Genomic DNA, 22,307 nt, shown 5'->3' on the forward strand with positions numbered 1-22,307 from the left:
TTACACCATGGCTTGGGGTCTCGACACGACGCGACGCCGGCACGGACGCCCGCCGCTGCTGCACCTGCCACTTCCGATGCCTCTTCTTCCACTGTGGCGGCTTTGGGACCGGCTCCCGAGTCCACTGAGGCCATTGACATCTTCGAAGGTGTGACTCCCGTTACGAGTGTTGCGCTGGAGGGCGTGGCGCTACTGCAGATCATTAAGCACTGTCACGAAAGCCTTCCCGGCGGCGTGGCTGGATCACTTTTAGGTGTGGACAATGAACAGGTGCTGGAGGTGACCAACAGCTTCCCGTCGCCTCCCAGCAGTGAGCGTAAGAAGGGTGCGGACGAGTATCAGCTGGACATGATGAAGAGTCTGCGTGAAGTGGGTATGGATAACAATAAGGTGGGATGGTACCAGTCCGTGGCTATGGGCACTTTCTGCACGGCCTCTTTCATCGAGCACCAGTTCCAATACCAAAAGTCGCTGGGTCCGAACGCCATTTGCCTCATCTACGACTCTGCCGAGACTTCCAAGGGATCGCTCAGTCTGCGTGCTGTGCGTCTCACCAAGGCCTTCATCGACACATACAAGACCAATTCATTCACTAAGGAGATCTTCGCTAAGGCTGACATCCGCTCGGCCACTGTGGTGGAGGAAATCCCCATTGAGATTCGAAACTCCGACATCATCACGTGCTGGTTGCAACAGACGGCGCACGCTAATGACAGCGCCCCGGCCAGCAGCTTTGAGCGTCTGGACTTAGCTACCAACGCCTACCTGGAGAGCAGCCTGAAGAACATGACGTTGTGGGCCGATGAACTCGCACAGGAGCACTACAAATTTCAAGGCTACGAGCGCGCATTATCTAAGCAGCGCGCCGCCTACCAGCAGTGGCAGAATAGACAGCGGGAGGAGAACAAGGTACGTCGCGAGAACGGCGAGGAGCTTGTGCCTGAAGAAGACCCCACCTTTTTCAAGTCGGTGAACCAGCCTTCGCGTCTTGAGTCGCTCCTCATTACCAAGCAGATGAGCACGTACTGTGAGCACATCAACCGCTACGCCGGAAAGTCCTTCCAGAAGCTCTTCCTGGCTGCCAAGATTCACCAGAACGAGTAAAACAGACAGGCAGATCGTGGGCGTGGTGTCTAATTTTTGCGGATCTAACCGGCAGCAGGAATCTCCAGAGTCAGGGCGACGGTGTTTGGTATTAAGGTCACAGGTTCTTGGGTAGCAGTTTGGCAGTAACATGTCGACAAGGGGTAGATAGAACAAAGGTGGATGGAATGTGGTGCTTCCCCCCCACTTTGAGGATTGAGTCCCTTCCGTTCGCTCGTTCATTAAAGGAGAAATCCGTTCATATGCTATATCTTTCTATACCAAGTTGTTGTTTTACCTGTAGAGATGATGGAGTTGCGGGTTCGCTTTGATCTCAGCGATCTCGGCATCCATTTGAGTGGCACGGCGCACCAGTCGCTCCTTGACTGACAGCAGATTATCTGGAACGAATTTGATCGTCAACGACTGCAAGAACGAGTGCCACGTGTTGGAATCATCCATGATATCTGCTCGATGAACAGTTCCATCGTCGGAGTTACCAATATGCAACATGGAGCCAAAAGGCTCGCTGTGTTGCACTTGTTCACGATGTTCTGGATTATTTACCGGAGCTAGCAGCGCAGTGTCCCCATTGCGGATAAACTCGAACAAAGCACAGAGTTGATTCATAGTCTCCATGCGATTATTACCGGCCATTCTCGTGTCGTGTTGGTTGCTGCTCTTTTGTTCGTGCATACCCAGATCTAAGCGCGAGAGAACCCATTTGACTCTATGCAAGAGCATTTGGTCTTCTTGTGTTCCAGCTCCCTTTGAAGCATTCTGCACCTCCAGTTCCGTTCGATCCAGCTCAATCTTCGATAAAAGTTCGCGTCTCTTGTTAGCGTGCAGTGTGATGACGTCTTTAAGGTCTTTCGAGAGCAGCGGGTTGTCTCTGTACATGGTCTCGATGCGCTCCACTGTGCCAGGATGGACAATTCTTACTGCTTCAAGCATACCCTGCACACGAGCGATACTCTGTTCAGCCTGGTGAATACCGAAACGTGTAGCTTGTGTAGTCTCGTGTAATTGAGCAAGTTCTTGCTGCTTCTCCTTGAGTTTGTCTTCTAGCTGCACGATTGACGCTTGCAATGCTGCTATATTATCTCGATATAGCGCTGCATTGGCTTCCAACCCGATACACATACGCTTCTGGTCCTCAAGACTGCGTAATAAATGAACTTTGGAATGCAAGCCTTCGATGTGGCCGAACAACACTTGATGCTTCCACAACCTAAAGAAATTGTACTTGATATGACGTCGTTGGCGACGCTCGTAAGCAACACAAATGCTCTCCTTTGCCGCCCGTGCAGCGCGTCTGCGAGCCATGAAAACATACCATCGTCGAAACGGAATCGTATATATACGCCGTGAGTACGCGTGCCATTCCTCCACAGTATTTTCCCGTAAAGCGTGTTGATATTGAGCTCGAACGCGCCAGCGTTTCATGAGCCAGTTCAGCGTTTCCTTGGTGCTTCCCTCAAACAGCCGTCGTACACGACGGATAAGCTGGCAATGCTTAAACCAGGCACGTAGATGCTTGAGCATGTGTGTTCGTCGGTAGTGAGCATCGATCTTGCGAAGGTTAAAGTGCTGATCGTATCGTTCAAGAGTGCGTTGTTCAACTGCGCTTGCGATGGCTTTGTCAATTTGAGTTGCTCGAAAAATCTTCACCCATTCGTCCATGACGCGTTTGAGGGCTTTCCGATGATCGTGGGCTATCGCAACTTCCATGTTCCTCTTCAAAGGGACGAATACTATGCCCTTCATCAGGTGGAAGTAGCGTTTGAGTACGTGCATTGGGTGTCGAGTACGAATTCGACGGATGTTGTCTTTGAGGAACTCTTCATGGACCATTTCCTGGGTGATGAGATCGAATCGTTCCATCGCTTCTAGGCGTTGTCTTGCGGCGTAGTGGCGTGCTCTGGCATCAGCTGAAGCTCTCTTTCGACTTCGTGGGCCTAAAGCTGCCGATTTCCATGGTAGGAATACGTATTTCAATAAATTGCATTGTCTCTCTCGGAAACGACGCTCCGTTTCTTCGAGCCTTGCCATCTTCACCGGCAAGTTCATGAGTACGACATCGCGTATTTCAGCCAGCACACGACGCAAGAAAAACCGAGTTCGCTCTTCTTGCATGATGTTAATCTGTTTGTTAACAAACTCTTCGCGTGCTGCGAATTCCTCCATGTATGTGAGAAAGAGGATGCTCTTTCGAGAGCGCCATCCTCCAAGAGCAGCCTGCAATTTCTGGTATCTACGACGGACTACAAAGCCTCGACACGTCATCGATATCTTCGTAGCCGCTAGATGGCGTTGCTTATCGCCTGAGGCTACTTCGTGGAACACCTTGTCCAGACGTCGCACTGTCGAGCGAATATCACGCACACTGTAGCTTACTTGAGCACTAGCCTTCGGGTTCACCGACGTCGTTCGCCGTATATGATCATTGTTTCCTCCAACAACTTTGTGTGCGTTAGAGACTTCCTCTATACTATTCTGCAAGAATTTTTCAATCCCTAACTGATGAACATTGCGTTTATCGTTCGAAGATCTGGCTGTCCACTTTTCCGTTCCAAAGCTTGGAGTTGCAGCCAAGTTCGCGGCTACACGATGCAATCGCTGGTCGAGAATTGCGATCTCACTCGACATTTGCTGCATAAACTTCATCGACATGGGTGGTGCTCCTGCTAACCCTGCCGTACCAGCGGAAGATTTCGACTCACTTCCAGCCGGAGCTGTCGACACATGGGCTCCAGCACGATTGCTATCTGATAGATCTGTTGGGGTGTGAGATTATTGGAGAAAACGCAGCAGTATCAGCAGACCAAGCTCGCAATCGATTCATAGCGGCAATGCAGAAAGCTACGCACGCATTGCACTTGCAGTCCCTCGAGGGGCCGTCGATGTCTGAGAACGCCGAGTCGAGCCGTAAGAGGGCAGCGCCGCTGAGAAGCGTGTAGAGGATGTGACACTGTCCCCATTGGCCAAACGGTTAAGCAGAACTTCCTCCACCGACTGCTGTCCCGGCGCTAAACGAGAAGCCTTCCGCACCATTTTGAGCTACTTTTCAGAAGACGGACATTAAGTTTGTTTAGAAATCCAATCAGAAAGCTTTATTGCTGTTTTTAAAAACTAAAAAAAGCAAAATCGTTTCTTTTTGTTTTAAACTTTTGTTTTTCTTAGCAAATAGAAACGCCTTATTTTTGTAAGAAAAATTGAAAATGCATAAAACAGATTTTTTAAGTTTAAATGATTTTAAAATAAATTGAAGTTGAAAAGAATTATTCTTTCGCTCTTAAACCTAAAAGAGAAAGCTTTAGCAGCAATGATTGTGAATAATTGCTTTTTTTGAGCTGGTCATTTCACTTCAAGTTTCTTCATGGCCGACGCCAAGGCAGCGCGCCGGGCCAAGATCCGCGCTGCTTTACAGCAGTTCGGCTTCTCGACTCTTCGAGGGCTTCAAGGGTCTGCTCTGCGTCGCGTATTGTCTAGAAAGGACACGTTGGTTCTGATGCCCACTGGAGGCGGCAAGTCACTCTGCTTCCAACTGCCGGCGCTATTACTACCCGGCCTCGTAGTGGTAATCAGTCCGCTGTTGGCTCTAATGCAAGACCAAGTAGCTGCTCTGCGCAGAAGAAATATCGGAGTGGAGATGCTGTCCTCCTTGGTGACTCAGCCTCATCGAGAACAGATTGTAACTCGACTGCTGAAGCAGTTCGAGACCAAGACGCAAGACGCCGATCTTAAACGCATCGAGTTGCTATACACGACACCTGAAACGCTACAGGGCGACCAGATGAAGCTGCTACTGCAGCAACTGCAGAAACAAGGAGGCCTCGCTTTGTTTGCAATCGACGAAGCTCACTGCATCAGCTCCTGGGGCCGCGATTTCCGTCCAGCATATCGGAACTTGGGAAGGCTAAGAAGATCGTTTCCTAACGTGCCAATTATTGCTCTCACTGCTACTGCTACCGAACGTGTGCGTGACGATATCACGAAGCAATTGCATTTTGCAGCCGATGGGTCCGATGTCCTGTTAGCAGATTTCAACCGTGCAAACATCTCGTATACCGTGTACGACAAGGAGATGTTAGCGGATCCGGTGGGAGCATTGTGTCGCTATATCAAGAAAGATCATGCCAGTTCATGTGGCGTTGTGTATGTCCATAAGCGGAGCGACACGGATGATCTGGTGCTCTCGATACGACAGCGAGACCCGAATGCAAAGGTTGCCGCTTTCCACGCTAAAATCCCGCAGCAAGAACGGGAAGAAACTCTGCAAAAGTGGCTGAGTGGGGAGATTCAAATTGTGTGTGCAACAATTGCTTTCGGCATGGGCATCGATCATCCTCATGTCCGCTTCGTCGTGCACTGGAATATCCCAAAAACACTCGAGAATTTTTACCAAGAGTCAGGGAGAGCTGGGCGAGATGGAGAGCCAAGTCAAAGTGTACTTTTCTACTCTGCCCGTGACTATGATCTGTTCCGATTTTTACTTGAGAAAGAAGCCTCGAAGCAGCCCGATAGTGCTACGTCTACAGCTGGACAGAAGCGGTCAAGATCAAAGAACGTGGACACGATTGCGCACGCCTCGAAGCTATTGGAGCATGTGAAGGCATTTGCAACAAAGAAAGAGTGTCGACGTCAAGCTTTATTGCGGTATTTCGGTCAAAAGATGGCAGTGACGGAGTGCAAAGGGACGTGCGACGTCTGTAACCCACAGCTCAATATGTTTCGCTTCGAGGAGACACCTGTGATCGACAAGCGTACGGAAGGATTCTGTCGCCAGTCTATCAAAACGATCAAGACGCGCAAGGCGTTTACCGAGAAAAAGATGCGGACAGGAGACATGCGGCGTGACAATTTGATAAACGGACGAAGAGGTTCCTACGCGCCAGAAGAGACCGAATCTTTCGTCGTTCGAGGTGGAAGCAAGTGTGCTCTTGCTGCTGCTGGATTTGTAGCTGTCAATGGAGACGTGAGCTCTGGTGAGGAAGACTGGGACGATGATGAAGCGTCAGCTGTCGTTGAGGCGGCACATTCCGGACACAGAAAGCAGAATCTAGACGACACGTTGGCCGCCTTGGAGCGAGCAGAACGAGCTTCAGCGACTAGCGATGGAGACAGGAAACGAGGAAAGGCTTCGAGAGCGTGGGAATAGTTAATAAGCGTCAACGGAGTGTGATGAACAAGTTCTTGCCATGTTGAAGTCATTTTGTATCCATGTCACTCTTTCCATCACTCAAACGGGTATTGTATCACAACGATTGCATCATTAGACTCAGAAAAGCAAGCGGAAGTAAAAATGTTTTGGCGTCGGAGCCGCGCGAAGGAGGCGGTGGCGGAGGAAACGGACAACCTCGCGAAGCTGCAGAAACAGTTTGGCATCAAGCCAGTGAACGACGCGGATGTGCAGGCGGAGTTTCAGGCTCTGTTGGCCGCTACAGGAGCCACTGGAGGCATGAGTCCGACGGAGGAGAGTATTCTATTCGGGATTGGAGGTGACAATGAGGACGACGAAGAAGCAAAGATCCTGAGAGACTTGCAACTAGACGGAATCAACCTGGATGACGAGGACGAAGAGAGTGATGGTCACCGAGACGCGAAGCACGAGCTCCGTGGGGTGCTGAACGAGGCTCATCAGACAGCGAGGGAGAATCACAATAGGGAGGCAGTCGAGATGAGCGGAAAGGCACCTACTCAAGGCCCGAGAAGAGACGAAGAAGAAATGACGCCGTCGTCGCAGAGAGCTGCACGGGTACACGCTTTGAAGATGGAGGCACTAGCGCTGAAGAGAGAGGGGAGGATTCAAGAGGCTCTGGTCAAGTTCCGAGAGGCCAAGCAGCTTCAGGCTGCACAAGGAAAAGAAACTGACACTTCGAGTGGTCTAATACAGCATGACGGGACCGGAATGAGGGGCAGAGCGTCCACGGAGGCTGCTCTGGATGATGGAGACCAAGACGTTGAAGTTACGGATGAGGACATGCAGGATCCCGAATTTCTGGCTCAGTTAGCCAAAATGGGTCTGTCGGAAGATTCAAGTGGTAAAAGTACGGCGAGGAAAGACGACGCTATGCAGCAGGTATCAGCATTGGAGACGCAGATTCACGAGTGTAAACTGCAAGCTGTGCAACTTAAACGACAGAACCAGATTGCCGATGCACTTGCGTGTATGCGGAAAATTAAGGAGCTGGAAATAAAACGAGACAAACTGCGAACTTCCGCTGCGATGTCTAAACCATCACCAGCAGCCCAGCAGTCTGCACCCCCAGCAGCCACTGAAGCTGTTTATCGCTCCGTTACAATCAGCAGTACCACGTCGGTACGTCTGAACTCGAGTGCTGCATCTCTCGACGAAAGCGAAGCTGATAGCGACAATGACAGCACTGCAGACGTCGAAGTAACCGCTGAGGATATGAACGATCCAGCATTCGCGGCGGAACTACGGAATCTAGGTGTTGTTGACGCTTCTTTGGCTGAAGATGTACCTCAAAATACCTCGATAACAACGAGAAGTGCTGTAGCTGCTTCAGTACAGGTTGAGCCCAAATCAGCTCTCTCTAGGTCTCGGCTGCTGAAAGCTGCCCCATCGATAGATGAAGATTACCTTATCGACGCGTTCGATGAGTCCGACTCCGAGGGGAAATCCAACCATCTTACGACCGTAATGTCGAGCGGATCGCTGCATTCAATTTCTTCTGTGCCAGAGATGGAAAAACTTGCTGTGCCTGTTAGGTATGCGAGTGCTAGAGGTAATGTGGAGACTGACCATATCGCCGAGCTCACTGCAAAACTACAGAAAGCACGAGAGACGGCGTTGACGCTGAAGCGGAAGGGTGACATTCAAGGTGCGCTGGACGCGATGCGACGAGCGAAACAGATCCAAAACCTCATTGATCTAAAGCAGCACGCAGCTGATAATGCAAACACAATGAACTCGGCACAAAACCTCGCTACCGCTGCTAAATTTCAGGAGCTAGAACAACTGCTGATTGACTTTGGTAACAGAGCGATGACGCTGGCAAAGGAAAATCTGTCAGTTAATCGGAGAGAAGCATCGGAGTGGTTGGCAAAGGTGAGCACTCTCTCGCACTTGATCCTGCGTTGGTGGGATGTGTCTAAAGTTGTGTTTGATACGAACAGCGTAAGCGTTATGCTGTCGAGCTAGAGAAGCTACGGAAAAGCAGACAAAACTCACTGCAGCTGCCACCACGTTACGAAATTGTCAAAACGTTTCGTCAAGTGGAATATGAGCTGCCCTTTATCGCAGATGACCAGGTGAAGGTCTCTGTGAAAAGTGTAACTGGGCTGTCCCAGGTGGCAGGCAAACCCGTGTTCGTCAAGTTTTGCCTCAATTTTCCATCCACAACGCCGCACGAGGGGCAAACTGCAGACTTCCAGATTACTCAGGACGCTCGATTTGTCACGAAAATCTCTTCAGGCCAGACGGATTTTGTCTTCGAGCTGGCCAGATCACGAGGAACGATGCGTCTTTTGGAGATAAAGAAAGCCATTTTCGAAGTATGGAAGCCGGGAACGTTATTTCGCAATCCTGAACTCGTTGCTCGGGCTTATCAAGAACTGGTATGTATGAATGGCTTGGTGATCAATGCTGATGGTTATGTCTAACGCGCATTGCGAATGTCAATTACAGACACCTCTGCTGACTTGCTGCGAAGTAAACACTCATCTTCCTTTCCTCGGATTAAACCGAAAACCCTGTGGAGGGGATATCGAGGTAACCATTTTTCTTGTTTGCCAATGAAATGGGTTTCATTGTACCTAATGATGACTCGTGGTCACAGATCGCTATCCAAATGCGTCGCCCGCTTAAGGAGAAAGAATTCCGTCAGGAAACTGTCGAGGATCTGGTCATTGGGGATTATCCTGAACCTATGATTACTTCTTCGGAACAGCTTACCATCCCAAGCGTGACATTAGAGCCATCTCCCACCGAAGCCGCCAACGCGTCCGGCAACAATACAACGCAAGTTTCCGATGACAGCCGCGCAACGGTGGAAGAGGAGAAACTTGCTTCTATCACTGCAAAGATGGACGATCCGCACCATCTCGATCTGATAGTGAGCTACGATGTTATCAATGAAGAGGTAAGTGGATACTGTAGGCATTTCCTGTTGGGATTTATTGCTGAGAAATCTTGTGTTTTACCATATCAGCTCGAAAAGGTGGGGGCAAAACTACCGTCATTAACAGGACCCACTGCGCTTGAGTGGAACGATCGATACGATTCTCTCGCATTGAAGAAGCAGTTGTTGGAAATCGAGATGCAGACGGGGAAGCTGACCTTGGACATGTATGTCGAGCGTCTTCACAAACGCATAGCTGAAGACCGTACTTTGATATCAAAGCTTCTCGCATCAAATCGTCGACTGGATGCTGCGCGGGTTCTTCACCGTGTTAAGACCATGGAAAAGGAACTCGTGGGTGCTGGTGGCGACTCAGCAGGATCGTGATTTACAAATTCAACAGCTTTGTTTGAAGTGATTAGCCGTCGTTCTTCCCATAAAACGTTTCTAGTGCCAACAGAAGCTTTCCGTAAGCTATAAGCTCTTCGTGTTCTTGTGTGCGGCTCGGTGACGCTACACCTGGAAAGTAAAGCTGCAAGCTTGTAAAGGCATCTGCAGACAGGGACAGACCAATCTGGTCGAACACTCGCTTCAACTGCTTCATCTTGATGCTGCCCGTGTGTCGATGATCCTTTTCTCTCAAATATTCCTCCACAATGTCAAGTTGGGAGGCAAAATCAATCGATGACATCTGGTTGTACAGTGATCGAAGAATAGCATCGCTCGCGCAAGGCAGCTTATCGCTTGTGGCGTTTTCCTGTGAGTAAGGTTGTTTCTCCGGTTTAGTTGCCGCTCGTTGTTCGGAGGTGCCTTTTTGTCCTTGTTTGGTCACACCGCTATCAAGGGAGACTACAGGGACGCTGACTGGAGTTCGCCATTGAGACATTACCTTAAGGAAGAGCTTGTAGGCAATTTTACTGTCTCGCGCCACATCGAAAAGATGTTCTAGTCGTAGCTTGTCTAGTGTTGTCACTTGTCGCTCCAGCGCTCGCTCCAGTTGAGTCCAAAAAGTTTCCGCTGGTAGACTGCTTTGGTGACTACTTCCACCACATTCCATTAAGAGCCGGCTCAAATACGCAACTCGTGGCATTGAGGTTTGGCTTTGAGACTGCACCTCGGAGTAAAGTCTATCGGATACTTTCTTCAATAGACAGGCAGCATAGGGATCTAGCACGAACGAGTCGAACTCAGTTCGTGAAAGCCCACCTCCCTCGTGGTGGAAGACGCACATGTTGAGCATCAAGATGCCGAGTTGGGCTGGAGCAAGATCGTAGTTTAACGCTCGCAGTCCATTGCAAATGCTATCCGCTGTCAAGAATCCCTTCTGGTCTCGGTCGAAATGATTAAAAGCAGCATCCAATCTGGCATAAATCGTTTTATCGGAATGGTCGATTTGACCCGCAAAGTTGGCCTTTAGACGAATGCGTGATCGCAAGTGCTCAGTATTTATATCATAGCGTGATTCAGCACCTGGCCACACAGGTTTGGTCGCCTCGAACAGCATCTCCGTATAGCGTACTGCATCGTTTCGTTCGGGGCTTCGGAACTGACGAACTAGTTGTCCTATCACTGCCTCTGCAGATGAAGATGAGGCAGATTTCGCGATCCCTAGACGTAGTAGGATATCTTTTAGTTCCATTGCTGTTATGAAGCCTGTGTACATGCCGTCGCGAGCTTCAAGTTCTCCACGTAAATCAACTCCACGCTCGTCACACGAGTCTAGAAAGTCCAAAAGAGTGGCGATAGGCGCTCGTGGAGTCTTTGGTTCTGCTGCAGGTACTACTAACTCACGCTCTTCGTGCTCTTGGGAAGCTTTAGCAGGAGCGTCTTGCAAGAAGTCCTTGAGGTGAGTATGGACAGCTTTTAAAGATACGCTCAGGCTTGAATCCCCATCCTCGTCGTCAAATAAAGTCGAAAACTTCTGTGATAACAGTCCAACTGCTCTCTTCGATAATAACTCGACCAAGCCGTTTGCTTCCATCTGCCGCCACAGCTTCGATGGGGCAATTTCAGCAAAACGGTGGAGCACGCAAAACTCTTGAAACTGCACAAAACACTGCTGAAACGTGGGCAATGAGAATTTTGCAGCAGCCCCTAATGCGTTTCTCAGTCGCTTTTCATCTGCTGCCGAAAGCTGATAGTCAGGTTTTACCTCAGAAAAGTTGGACACATTTAGGTCGCACGAGTTCTTGAAGAACTTCATGAAATTCAGCTTCCTCTTATCTGGCTGCTCTCCAAATGCAGCAAAGATAGAATTGACATCGTCCGGTGACAACGAGATCCCTAGTTTTCGCATCGCTAGGATGAACTGACCGGATTCCACCAATGCGCTACTCGAGTCTTTGTTATACGAGAAGGCCTCTGCGATTTCCCTGGGAATGCCCTTTCGGTTCTGAAGTTGCTGCTCACCAATCCTGGCTACTATAGTTTTTGCTTTTGCAGCATCGTTAATAACCTGAGTTCGTTTCTGGTATGTGATGGTTGCCTCTCGCCAGTTCATTTTGAGAAAAGCACCGTAGTCCATTTGGTCTTTCAGTTCAGGGTCGTAAGTGTAGAGTAATGTGCGCAACTCGTTTTCGTCAAGTGGTACACTCAGGCGAGTGGTGCAGATATTCGCGAATGTCGATCGACTTATCACTCCTTCCGACGTCGACTCTTTTTCCGTCGAGAAGATTTGGTTCCAACTAGCAAAGACCTCAGAAAGCTGTCTGCTTGGAAGGTTATTAGCTTGCTCATGTGCACATTTGCGAAGCTTCTTTTCGACAACATCCATGTCGATTGGCGGCGGTGGTGTAGTCCAGTCCAAGAACTGTCGATAGTTGATACCGAACGAGCCTTTATTTTTCACACCGAAGCTCTTCGCTACGCCTTTCAATTGGGTTTCCGTGAGCAATAAGAATCCCTGTCGACGTGCAATTGTGATAAACTCCACCAAAGAGACGAACCCCTTCTCCTGCCAGTCAAATCTTTCAAACTCGAACTTCAAATCAAAGTAGCTTCCACAAATGAGCTTCCTGCAGTTCCAGGCTAATCGCTGCAGGTAATGCAAATCGTACTTGTTCCATTCGTCATGCATCGACTTTCGACTGTATTTTGTTGCAGCTTCGAGTCGTAGACATAGATCCTGGATTGAAATCCGCTGCGTTACTTCCTTGTTCCCTCCGATCATCTCGAAGAGCAAGCTAGCGTCTGTCGAATCAAATTGTGTACCCTCAGAAGTTTGTTGCATTAGAACACGCAGCAGTTCTTCCTGGGTCATTCGGCCATCGTCAGAGTTCACAAAAATCAAAATCTTATCACGTAGCGCAGATATTCCAAAGCGATGGCATCGTTCCAAGGCTGCAGATAATTGCTGACAGTGTGGCAATTGTGTCAGAGCGTGGAGAAGAGCATGGTAGAGTATCTCGTAGCCATTTGCGTCAAACATAATGGTTACAAGATGCAACTCCTTGGGAGACAGCTGAACACCAAGTCTTGACAGGCACTGGTGAAACTTCTTAAAAGATATACATCCCGATGCTTTCATGTCACCAGCCGAAACAAAGATGTGAGATGCGTATCCAACATCAAAGAGAAGTCGCCGAAGCACGGACAGACGCTGCTTCTTTTCCCGCTTACTTTCTTCAGTAGACGTCGAGAAAATGAAGTTGAGAAACGATCGATACGCTACCATCCCAGTTTCCTTCACAGAAAAGTAGTCCATAAGCTGCCATAGCAGTGCAGGAGGCAGCACGATTCGTGGTGTCTTTGAAAGAAAAAAGCCCAGCTGCTTCTTCGTAAGCAACTTGGCTCGCTTTGCTACAGGAACGTCACGCTCAATTTCATCCAGAATACTGTCTTCTTGCTCTCTTAGGTCGGCAAACGTCCATTTTCTCAAAATGCTTTGTAGCTGAAGATCTGCTTCCATGATTGTAGTCTTCGCATAGTTCGCTTCCCGCTGCTGTTGTCGCTGCTCTTTATACTGGCGATATTGTCTTTGAAGCGTCCGTGCAGCGTCATGGTGGATATTTTGCGGAATGTGGAGTTGCTTTAGTTGCTGCTCGAGGCGCTCCCGTTGCGACAATACTTTGAACCCTTGTTCTTTTGCTTGCACCCGTTGATCCTGTAACCTTTTCTCCACCTGTTCGTACACCAAGTTCTTACTGCTTGCGGAGGCAATTGCTTTCATTCGATCCATAAAAGCTTGCTTCCGTCGCTGGAATTCTGTTGTTGCAGGAACAGCTATTGCAGTATACTCTGGCTGACTTTGTGTCGATACCTTGGGGCTCTTCTGTCTTGAGTCATCGTTAAAAGTAGCCCGTTGCTTCGGTAGCTGCTTAGCTCTTGCATCCTCTAGGACGTCTTCGTCCAGATCAATGTGAACTTGATGAGGGGTTGTTATATCGCTGTCGATCGAATTGGTTGGGGGGTCATTTGAGCTGGATTGCTTCGTGTGATGCCTGACCAGCTCACGGTACTCCGACTCAACATTCATCAAATCGAATCCCAGCGCAGACAAACATTTTCTGAACGCTGACCGGGTGACTCTGCCACACTTCGAATCATCAAACTTCTCAAACAGCTTAGGTGCAGGCATCGTGTCCGTTGCCTTTCGCTTCCTTTGCTCTTGAACGTACGCGTGCATCGTTTGTCGGATTTTGTGGCACAGTAGCCGCTCGGTACAGCTAAGGCGAGAACTTATATGGAGTAGCAAGTAATTCATAGCTATGAATTTCTGGTTGTCTCCCGAAGACTTTGCAGCACTTCCACCCACTCTTGAGCTACTTTCTGTAGCCACTCCAAAAGTAAACAGTAAAAGATCTCGTTCCGCATCTGAGAGGAATATTCCGTACTTTTCTGCAGTTTGCGTCATGGTGTTGACAGAGACCAGCATACTCTTTCGCTCCCTGGCATCAATTTCGGCTGTGAAAGCATCTTTAACAGAGATTATCAGCTCCGAATCCACTGCGTATTCGAGCCGCTCTTTCATTTTCGCAACAAGCAGTTCCAGTTCTTCTGACGGAGTAGCGTAATGTAGGAACTGCTGGTAATTAACGCGTCCATCCATGTCGACAGAAAACATCGATAACAAAGCGTGTTGCTGATCGAAATCAAGTGTATGCATATCAATCGGACGTCCATTTACTCCACGTGCTCGTTGAGAAGAAGTCAGTTGCAGTACTTGGAACGGGTCTTTCCACTGAATCAATACAGAAATGTCGCCGGCGTGTTGATCGTTTTGACCTTTCAATGGAAACCACCCACGAATAGTTTCGCCATTTACAAGATCTGATAGCATGATTCCACACCTCCCAATCATTCCGTCTTCTTGTATGTTATCATCGAGCTCGATTTGATCGTCAAACACAGTTATCCAGAAGCGGAATTGGGACAAGAACCGAAGAAGACATGCATCCACTTCTAAGTTGAATGCTTGTCGGCTGCTACTAAGGTCATACTCTGGGCTCGCTGAGTCAGACACGATATTGGTGAAAACGTCCGGGAATCCCAGCAACTGATAGTGTGCGTACGAGGATGGGATTCGCGATATTGAGCCACCGGAACGCTTTCCATAAGAGCGCAACTTCCTGCAAGCAAATACAGTAATCTGCAACTCGTTTGTGATTGGATCGTCACGGAAGTCTTGATCGCACAGTACATCTGATGGCACTTGAAGCTCGCTTCGTTTCCCTGACTTCGACAGTAACTGGATATCTTGGGGGTACGAGCGAAGGTGAACTTGCCAAATTTCCGAGATTGGGGTGGAAAGCCTGAGAATGACGTTCAACGTTCCGATAGTTGTCGAGCCACCATCCACGCTACACATCGATTTTACAAAAAGTTTGGATTCTTTCACAACCCCCTTTGACTGCAGCAACTTCGAAAGACGGACTGATGCTTTGCCAATCAGCTTAAAGTCCCCTCGGATAGCTTGATGTACTTCCAATACGACGGACTCGGAGGCCAAATATCGTAAGAAAAAGCCATCCACCGTTACTTTGAACGTAGCTGACAAATTGTACTCCGGTCGGCTTCCCATGATAAGTGGCGTGGACTGCGATTCGAAATCGTAGAAATCACACAGTACAAAAGTGGAGGAATTAATCCCTACCACACTACTATCGAAGTCTCCACTTATAATCCCCAATTCAAGAAGCTGTTCACCTGGAGCCAGATCTCTTGCGGCTAAGACTAATGATTCTGACAAGGACGCCACTTCGCTCTCTTCCTCATCGCTTGATTCCCCAGAGCTTTCATCGTCAGCCTCCCTCATCTTCAGCAGCATTTTTTCTCGAGCGTATTTTAACTGTCTCACTTCTGCTTGAAGGGCATTAATTCGTTGCTGTCGCTCTTCACATAGTAGTTCAAGCTCTTTCATTCGACGTTGGAGTTGATTTGAGCTTGAAATCTTAGACGTGGTCAACTCCTCGATCTCCAAGGCGAGCTCACGATTAATATTCGTTTGAGCTTGCAGCATCTTTTCACAACGTTCCAGCTCCTGCATTGACTTCAAGTGAGCGATCTGAAGGACGTGAACGCGATTTCGCAAATGCTTCACGCTGTTTTCCTCTTCTGTATCGAGAAAACCAGCCGCTGAAGGTAGGTCTCCGTACTGTCGACTTACGACTCCTCCACCCCTGCATTAAGCAGACGTCACACACAAGACAACGTTAGTGCTGATCAAGCAAAAACATATGCAGCAAGAGAAAGTAAAGATGACATACACGTTCACCGAAGATGCAGTTTTTTTGCCGGGTGATGCGTTTCTGTTCACCGGGGAAGAGCAAGCGTCCCGTTTCTCTGGAGGTTGGCGATGTGGCTCAGGTGTACGCGGGCGGACAATCACGATCGGGTCCGGCCGCAGTGTTGGACCTGTTACGTTTCCGGTTGATGATTTGATGGAGTCAAGACTTCTTGCATTTCTCTCCTCCATCAAATGATGCGCCATTTGCGCAAGATCCTGCTCGATTCGATCTTTCGCCTGCTTCAACTGTTTAATAGTGCTTTGTAGCTCTCGAATGACCGTTTGGAGCTTCTGGTTTTCTTCAGACATGTCCGTAATCGTCGCCTTCTGTTCCTGCGTTAGTTTTTCTAAGGCAAAAAGCTTGTCAATGCGCTCCTTGCGCTGGAAAGCATCGTTGATAAACGGACTTTCACAAAGTGAGGTCATGCGTTCTTCCAAGCGGCGATTCTGCTCCCGCAAAGCTGCAATTTCCTTTTCATGCTCGCCAGCTTTCATAATTCGAATTTCCAGCTCTTCCTTTTCCATATTAGCGTCCTGTAATTGCGTTCTGAGTTTGTGTACTTGGCGATTCAAGTGCTCCATTTGTCCTAGCGTCTTCTCCTGAATATCACGTTCTGCCAGTGCGTTTGACTCTAAGTTTTCGTATCTAGCATTGAGAATGGCGAGTTGCGCTTGGCGATCCCGCAACTCCCTCTTCATCTGGTCGAGTTCCAAGTTCGCGGGTTCTTTGTCGATCTCGTCTTGTTCCTTTTCATCTCCTTCATCACTAAGCCCAATCCCGTCGTTGTTATCTCGTCTCGGTTTCAGCTGAAGTCGATTGCCACTGTTACTCGCGCGTAGCTGCTCGTTCTCTTTCTGTAATTTCATGAGTTGCTTCTCCGCAATTACAAGTCGTTTCTTCAGCGCTACCTCTAGATCCCCTGAAAAGGTATCACGGTGTAGTTTCCGTGCACTTTCAGTCTGTTTTTCAAGGAGATTCCCATCGAAGCCTCCCCTGTTAGCGGCTGGCTTCCGTACGACTGGTCGCTTTTGTGTTGACGGGTGTGCTTTATTTCCTAGTCGCTTCACGGCATTTGACTGTCGACACTGCTCTGCCAACCACCGGTTTTTCTCCATCAGCACCTGATTCTTTTTCCTTAGCGTGGTGTTCTCGTTCTTCAACGCAGCGATGAATTTTTCCGTGTCGAGATCTCGTCGCACAGGGACAACGGTCACAGTGTTGCCTCCGGTCTCAGGATCATCTTGGTTATTCTTTTTGCCCTCGCTCTGCCGTGTCTTAGAGAGCTTCTCCTCGATCATCGCCAGCTTGGTGTACATGCACTTGATGGTAGCTTCCTGCTCATTTTTCTTCTTCTTGAGTGCTGTGTTCTCGTCCCGCAGTAGCAGATATTTGTCCTCATACTCACTCGGCATAGCGGCGACCAGTTGCGGGCGTCGAGTGCGGAATGCGGATATCGGTTGTTGAAGCAAAAGGGAAACTTCCAGACTTACAAAAACCAAGTAAAATACTCACTTAATTCTGATTGGTTGTGTCTTATGTGATAGTTTCTTATATAAAGATTTACTCGGTACTAGCATCCCTTTTTGAGCCAACCAAAACACCGGCGAGGGAGAGCTCATCAACAATCACCATCAGAGGAGGTCAATAGCCCCGAGAGCTCTTGACACCAGGCACGCAGCAGCACGAATCGCAGCAGCAAAGGCATCCGCTACTCAACTACCTATCTACTAGTCTACACATACAGCACAGCAGCAATATGAGCGAGCAGAAGAACGTGAAGGAGCCTCAGCAGCCAGTGGAGGAGGAGAAGAACGACACGACGGTCGCTGTCCCGGCCACTGTGAACGAAGTAGCCACGAAGGTGACTTGCAGGCAATAAATTGAGATGCTGCAGACAAGAGGCTATGTATCTGACGATGTTTTTTGTTAATGTGAGCAGCATCCACTGCAGAATCGATGGGTGTTGTGGTACGACAACCCGAAGAAGCGTCACTCAACCGAGTCCTGGGAGGAAAACCTGAAGAACGTCTACACGTTTAACACGGTGGAGGACTTTTGGTGGTATGTGGCGAATAGCGAAAGTGCTGAAGACGTTTGCTAGACTGGATGCTGACTGGGTGTGATGCTATTGCTTTTGGTGCAGCCTGTACAACAACATCTTGGCACCCACGAAGCTCTCGATTGGCAGCAACTACCACTTGTTTAAGGAGGGCATTCGACCCATGTGGGAGGACCCGATCAACGCCAAGGGGGGCAAGTGGATTTTCACTAACCCCCGCTCCCGAAAAGCACGACTAGATGAGTGCTGGCTCTACGTGGTGCGTTTCTGGCTGATGGCGATGGCTTTTTGTCCAGGTACATTGAGACTAATGTGGCGATATGGGTGTGACCTTTGTAGATGCTCTCGCTGATTGGCGAGACGCTGCAGGATGAGGACGACATCTGCGGCGCTGTAGTTAGTGTACGCAAGGCGCAGGACCGCATCGCCATCTGGAGTGCAACAGCCAATGCCGAGGACCGCCAGAAGGCCATTGGCCGGGGCTTTCGCCAAGCTCTTGTTGACCTTGGCAAGAACGAGACGCTCAAGTATCAGTCGCATGCTGACGCTGCGGCCAGTGGATCCAGTTTCCAGAACGAAGTGTACGTTTGGTGCTGAGATTATTGTGTGGCTTCTTGACCAAAGGTTCTAATGATGCTTTTGTTGTTGCTTATTGCAGATTGTATGAGGCGTAACCCCACGTCGATGAAATCGAGCGCACGGTTAGTTTCACATTCGCGTAGTAGAGATCTGCAATATATGCAATTCATACACAGTTGTTTGAGCCTTTCACTCGGTGTAGCAGCGGTCTATGTGGGGCGGAAATGATCAAGCAAAACGATCGCGTGTTTGAAGTAACACTGTTGCCTAGTTATCCACCTGAAAGAGCCGCACAGACTCGTCGTCACTGGCCGTAAGAAGTCCTGCGATCGGGCTGCCTTCGAAGGCAGGGATGAAAGCCATGTCGAGCACCATATCCGTGTGGCCAGCCAGCGTCTTTTGGAGTTGTCCTGTCCGGGCATCCCAAACGTAAAGCAGACCTTCCACCGTGCACGAATACACGATTGGCTGCGTCGGGTGCCACAGAAGCTTGATAACGCCAGCGGGGTGACGGCAAACATGGCGGCACTGCATAAATGACGAAGAAGGTTATCAGTATTCACGCGTAAGATACATGTAAGCCATGACACTTCGGTTACCTGGTTCGTCGTCAAGTCCCAGATGCGCAGGTATCCACCAAGACAGCCCGTTGCGGCCCAGTTCATTGTGTTACAGAACCCTCCGCTGTAATCGAACACGCATGGGATGTCAGTACACAACAAGGTACCGCCAAATAATTGTGATAAGGCTCAACGCACCACTCCACCGAATTCTCCGTTGAAGTCGTGGTATCATTGACAGTTCCAGCGACACTTGGGTCTACACCATCGTGCGAAAGGGTAGCGAGCACACGCTTCGTCTGCACTTGAATGAGACGAGCGGTGCCATCTTGCGAGCCAGAGAGCGCCAGCGGTTGCTATGATGAACATCACTCACAGTCAGTCGTACGCCATAGCCATTTTTTTTCTCAACGTACGCTTGGGTGACTGGTGACGAATGTCACTGAGCCTTCATGGAAGCCGTGTCTGTTTAGAACGCCTAGTTAGAAACTCATCCAGCTTTTAAATAGTCGAGCGCATTAGCGTACCCGCGGAATACGTGGTTGCATTCGCCAGTCTTCGGGTTCCACACGCGAACAGTTCCATCCGTGCTACCGGTCACAATCATCTGCAATACGAAAGGATCAGCACTCTCCAGATGAATGCCATCATTGGATCATAACAGCCGTATACCTTTCCGGATCCTGTAAACGATCCACACGTAACACCATCCTCGTGTCCAGCAAACACATGCATGCACTCTCCAGTCGTCGCGAGCCACATCCAGACGGTACCGTCGCCTGATCCAGCCAACACCACGTTGCCCTTCTTGTGCCAGCAAACCCACTCAACCTCCTGCGAAGGACCCTCCAAGCTTTGTACCAAGTTTCCCGTGGCAACTTCCCAAACTTTGACCACGCCGTCGTAGCCGCCAGTGGCCGCGTACTTGCCGTCGAAGCTGAAGTCGACGCCTACCACCGAGTCTTGGTGGCCGGACAGCGTGTACAGCACATTACCGTCCTCACGGTTCCAAATAACACCAACGTCATCGCCTCCGCCTGTGATGACAATGCGTGGATCCACCGGGTTCACCTTGATCGAGTACACTGAGCCCGAATGCTTGTTGAAGACCTGCATTACATGTAGCCATCACGTTAGCAGTCTCATTTCACATATTTCCCACCACAAATACTCCTACCATCTCAGCATCATCGCGAACGTCGGCATCTTCTGCAGAAATCTTTCCCTCATTGTCGTCGTCCTCCATGGCGTCGTCGTCGTCATCTAAGCCAAAAAGGTGTTCGTCAGTGTCGCTGACCCCACAGCGCTTCTATCTCTCTGTTGTTTATCACCTTGCGGCGCCTCTCCAATGTCGAACTCCTGCGTGGTCTCGTCGGCCGTGATGACTTCAATCTCCGTCTCCTCGGGCTCCGTCATGTAAGTATCCGCCATCTTTAAGGTAGCTTGTCAGAAATTGGTTGGAAGTGTTGGGTTCTTTTTTAAGGCACACCACCTGCACACAAATTAACGTTTTTTTCATTCGTCGAGTAAATAGCCAATCACAATTTGCCACTTTATTCACCAAAGTCTCATCCGCAGCGTCACACTCGACGTAAAGATGCGATTCAGCGTGACTGCCACGACGGCCATCATCGCGTGCTCCTGCATGGCTGCAGCCTACGTCGGTGTGCTGTACACGCTGCCCCACACGATCCGACGGCTTCCACGTGATCACCCCACCCACGTCCGTCCTGCAGTATTGATGTCGTTGCAACGAAGTTATCAGTCTCTGACTCTCGCCGCTGTGTCCTTTACTGTAGATCCTAGCGCGCTTCCTGCTCATCTGCATCTTTTGCGCCATCTGCCCGTTTGTTCTAGCAGTATTTTATGACCATGTATGCAGAAGAATTGATTCTACTGCTTAGAGGCGAAGGATTAACAATACGCTGTGGTTGCGTGCTGCAGGATGAAACTAGCATGTCGTTCGCGCAGTGGCTTGGTATCCGATGGGACGGCTTAGTGCAAGCTGTCGTGATCCCGCTATTTGTGACGGCTGTGCTGTTCACAGGCTCGTTGCTGGCCAACGCATTGCGGCTGCTTAACGTGTCGAAGCAGTTCCACTCGAACGGGTTGTGGTTCGCCATCAAGAACTCAGCGCTGTATTACTCCATCACGCATGACCGACTGCCATCGCTGCGCACTTACGTATTGGTATGTAGCTGGGGTAATTGAGGAGTTGTGGCTAAAAATGCTAACTGTATGGCTGGCTTCGTCAACAGGGCCCGCTGACCGAAGAGTTCGTGTTCCGGAGCTGCATGGCTCCGCTACTCGTGTGCGCTGAGTTCACTGTCAAGCAAATCGTGTTAGGCAGTCCGCTGATGTTTGGAGCAGGTGCGTCAATGAAGCGACTTTTATGGCGTGTGGGAGCTGAATCTAAGGATTTTGTACGCCTGCTTGTGTCGTTAGCCCACTTACACCACTTCATGGAGTACGTGAGACACGGACGGTCTCCGAAGGACGCAGCGTTGACAGTTGGTACGTGATGCCCTACGAGCTAGATTGAGTCTGATGTTCTAACGTAAAATTTGGTCCAGGCTTCCAGCTCCTGTACACCTCCTTGTTTGGAGCCTACGCTACCTTCATTTTCCTGAGAACAGGTTGAGACCAGCTTTCTTTCTTCCTCGAGCTGACAGCACGTTCTAACTGCTGTATTCCTTTCCTCGTAGGACACTTTGCGTCAACATTTCTCGTGCACGTATTCTGCAACATCATGGGGTTCCCAGACCTCTCGTTTTTCAACCCCGAAAGCTCATTGCATCCTTATCGATTAGGTACGTAAACTCGTTACCGCTCGCAACTAAACAACTGCTAATCTTGTGTGGTGTTTTCCGCTGACAGTACTTCTCGGGGCTTACTTCTTTGGCATTTATGGGTTCTCTCTCCTTCTGATGCCGCTGACAGAACCAACAATTTATTCGTCAGGAATGTGGAATGTGACGGCATCCGCAACAGAGCACGAGCTTGTATTTGGCTACACGGAGACTCTGTGATGTCGCCGAGATGTTTGTTCTCTCCTATTCGCAGCAGGCTGCACACTATAGAGCATTTCTTAAATGACAGCAAAAGACCACCGCGCTACTGCGATCGTGTCGTACATTTTTGCTGTTCACATGATTGCACATTTACGTGGTTGGGTCGGGTTACTGCGTTTCAGTCTCATCGATGTGGAAACCTC

At 49.4% G+C, this 22,307-nt stretch overlaps 9 protein-coding genes across 9 annotated transcripts; 6 read left to right on the top strand and 3 right to left on the bottom strand.

Moving 5' to 3' along the window:
- Window positions 1-7: 7 nt before the first annotated feature.
- PITG_03993 (eukaryotic translation initiation factor 3 subunit H, putative) lies at window positions 8-1,289 on the top strand (the record flags this gene model as incomplete). The annotated part of the gene is made up of 2 exons (XM_002906974.1): window positions 8-148; window positions 271-1,289. 2 exons carry the CDS (start codon window positions 8-10, stop codon window positions 1,102-1,104), a joined length of 975 nt encoding a protein of 324 aa, XP_002907020.1.
- An 88-nt stretch (window positions 1,290-1,377) lies between these two features.
- On the bottom strand, window positions 1,378-3,756 carry PITG_03994 (uncharacterized protein; the record flags this gene model as incomplete). The annotated part of the gene is made up of 3 exons (XM_002906975.1): window positions 1,378-3,492; window positions 3,565-3,603; window positions 3,691-3,756. The coding sequence occupies 3 exons, from the start codon at window positions 3,754-3,756 to the stop codon at window positions 1,378-1,380; spliced, it is 2,220 nt and encodes a 739-aa protein (XP_002907021.1).
- Window positions 3,757-4,462: 706 nt separating this feature from the next.
- On the top strand, window positions 4,463-6,075 carry PITG_03995 (ATP-dependent DNA helicase, putative; the record flags this gene model as incomplete). Its single annotated transcript, XM_002906976.1, has 2 exons — window positions 4,463-6,001; window positions 6,067-6,075. 2 exons carry the CDS (start codon window positions 4,463-4,465, stop codon window positions 6,073-6,075), a joined length of 1,548 nt encoding a protein of 515 aa, XP_002907022.1.
- A 313-nt stretch (window positions 6,076-6,388) lies between these two features.
- PITG_03996 (uncharacterized protein) lies at window positions 6,389-7,050 on the top strand (the record flags this gene model as incomplete). The annotated part of the gene is made up of 2 exons (XM_002906977.1): window positions 6,389-6,909; window positions 7,038-7,050. The coding sequence occupies 2 exons, from the start codon at window positions 6,389-6,391 to the stop codon at window positions 7,048-7,050; spliced, it is 534 nt and encodes a 177-aa protein (XP_002907023.1).
- A 448-nt stretch (window positions 7,051-7,498) lies between these two features.
- On the top strand, window positions 7,499-9,557 carry PITG_03997 (uncharacterized protein; the record flags this gene model as incomplete). Its single annotated transcript, XM_002906978.1, has 7 exons — window positions 7,499-7,567; window positions 7,628-8,158; window positions 8,227-8,667; window positions 8,738-8,821; window positions 8,889-9,014; window positions 9,108-9,191; window positions 9,261-9,557. The coding sequence occupies 7 exons, from the start codon at window positions 7,499-7,501 to the stop codon at window positions 9,555-9,557; spliced, it is 1,632 nt and encodes a 543-aa protein (XP_002907024.1).
- A 498-nt stretch (window positions 9,558-10,055) lies between these two features.
- Window positions 10,056-17,307, bottom strand: PITG_03998 (uncharacterized protein; the record flags this gene model as incomplete). Its single annotated transcript, XM_002906979.1, has 5 exons — window positions 10,056-10,091; window positions 10,144-10,962; window positions 11,626-13,428; window positions 13,510-15,787; window positions 15,875-17,307. 5 exons carry the CDS (start codon window positions 17,305-17,307, stop codon window positions 10,056-10,058), a joined length of 6,369 nt encoding a protein of 2,122 aa, XP_002907025.1.
- A 235-nt stretch (window positions 17,308-17,542) lies between these two features.
- Window positions 17,543-18,717, top strand: PITG_03999 (eukaryotic initiation factor 4E, putative; the record flags this gene model as incomplete). The annotated part of the gene is made up of 5 exons (XM_002906980.1): window positions 17,543-17,756; window positions 17,835-17,956; window positions 18,039-18,213; window positions 18,294-18,539; window positions 18,661-18,717. The coding sequence occupies 5 exons, from the start codon at window positions 17,652-17,654 to the stop codon at window positions 18,715-18,717; spliced, it is 705 nt and encodes a 234-aa protein (XP_002907026.1).
- An 83-nt stretch (window positions 18,718-18,800) lies between these two features.
- On the bottom strand, window positions 18,801-20,537 carry PITG_04000 (angio-associated migratory cell protein; the record flags this gene model as incomplete). The annotated part of the gene is made up of 8 exons (XM_002906981.1): window positions 18,801-19,061; window positions 19,133-19,217; window positions 19,292-19,449; window positions 19,510-19,558; window positions 19,621-19,700; window positions 19,766-20,203; window positions 20,271-20,356; window positions 20,425-20,537. 8 exons carry the CDS (start codon window positions 20,522-20,524, stop codon window positions 18,801-18,803), a joined length of 1,257 nt encoding a protein of 418 aa, XP_002907027.1.
- Window positions 20,538-20,690: 153 nt separating this feature from the next.
- PITG_04001 (peptidase family U48, putative) lies at window positions 20,691-22,122 on the top strand (the record flags this gene model as incomplete). Its single annotated transcript, XM_002906982.1, has 8 exons — window positions 20,691-20,816; window positions 20,893-20,967; window positions 21,038-21,283; window positions 21,352-21,463; window positions 21,539-21,607; window positions 21,667-21,729; window positions 21,799-21,903; window positions 21,971-22,122. The coding sequence occupies 8 exons, from the start codon at window positions 20,691-20,693 to the stop codon at window positions 22,120-22,122; spliced, it is 948 nt and encodes a 315-aa protein (XP_002907028.1).
- Window positions 22,123-22,307: the final 185 nt, after the last annotated feature.

Source organism: Phytophthora infestans, genomic scaffold (genome assembly GCF_000142945.1).
Source record: "Phytophthora infestans T30-4 supercont1.4 genomic scaffold, whole genome shotgun sequence".
Taxonomy (NCBI): Eukaryota; Oomycota; class Peronosporomycetes; order Peronosporales; family Peronosporaceae; genus Phytophthora; species Phytophthora infestans.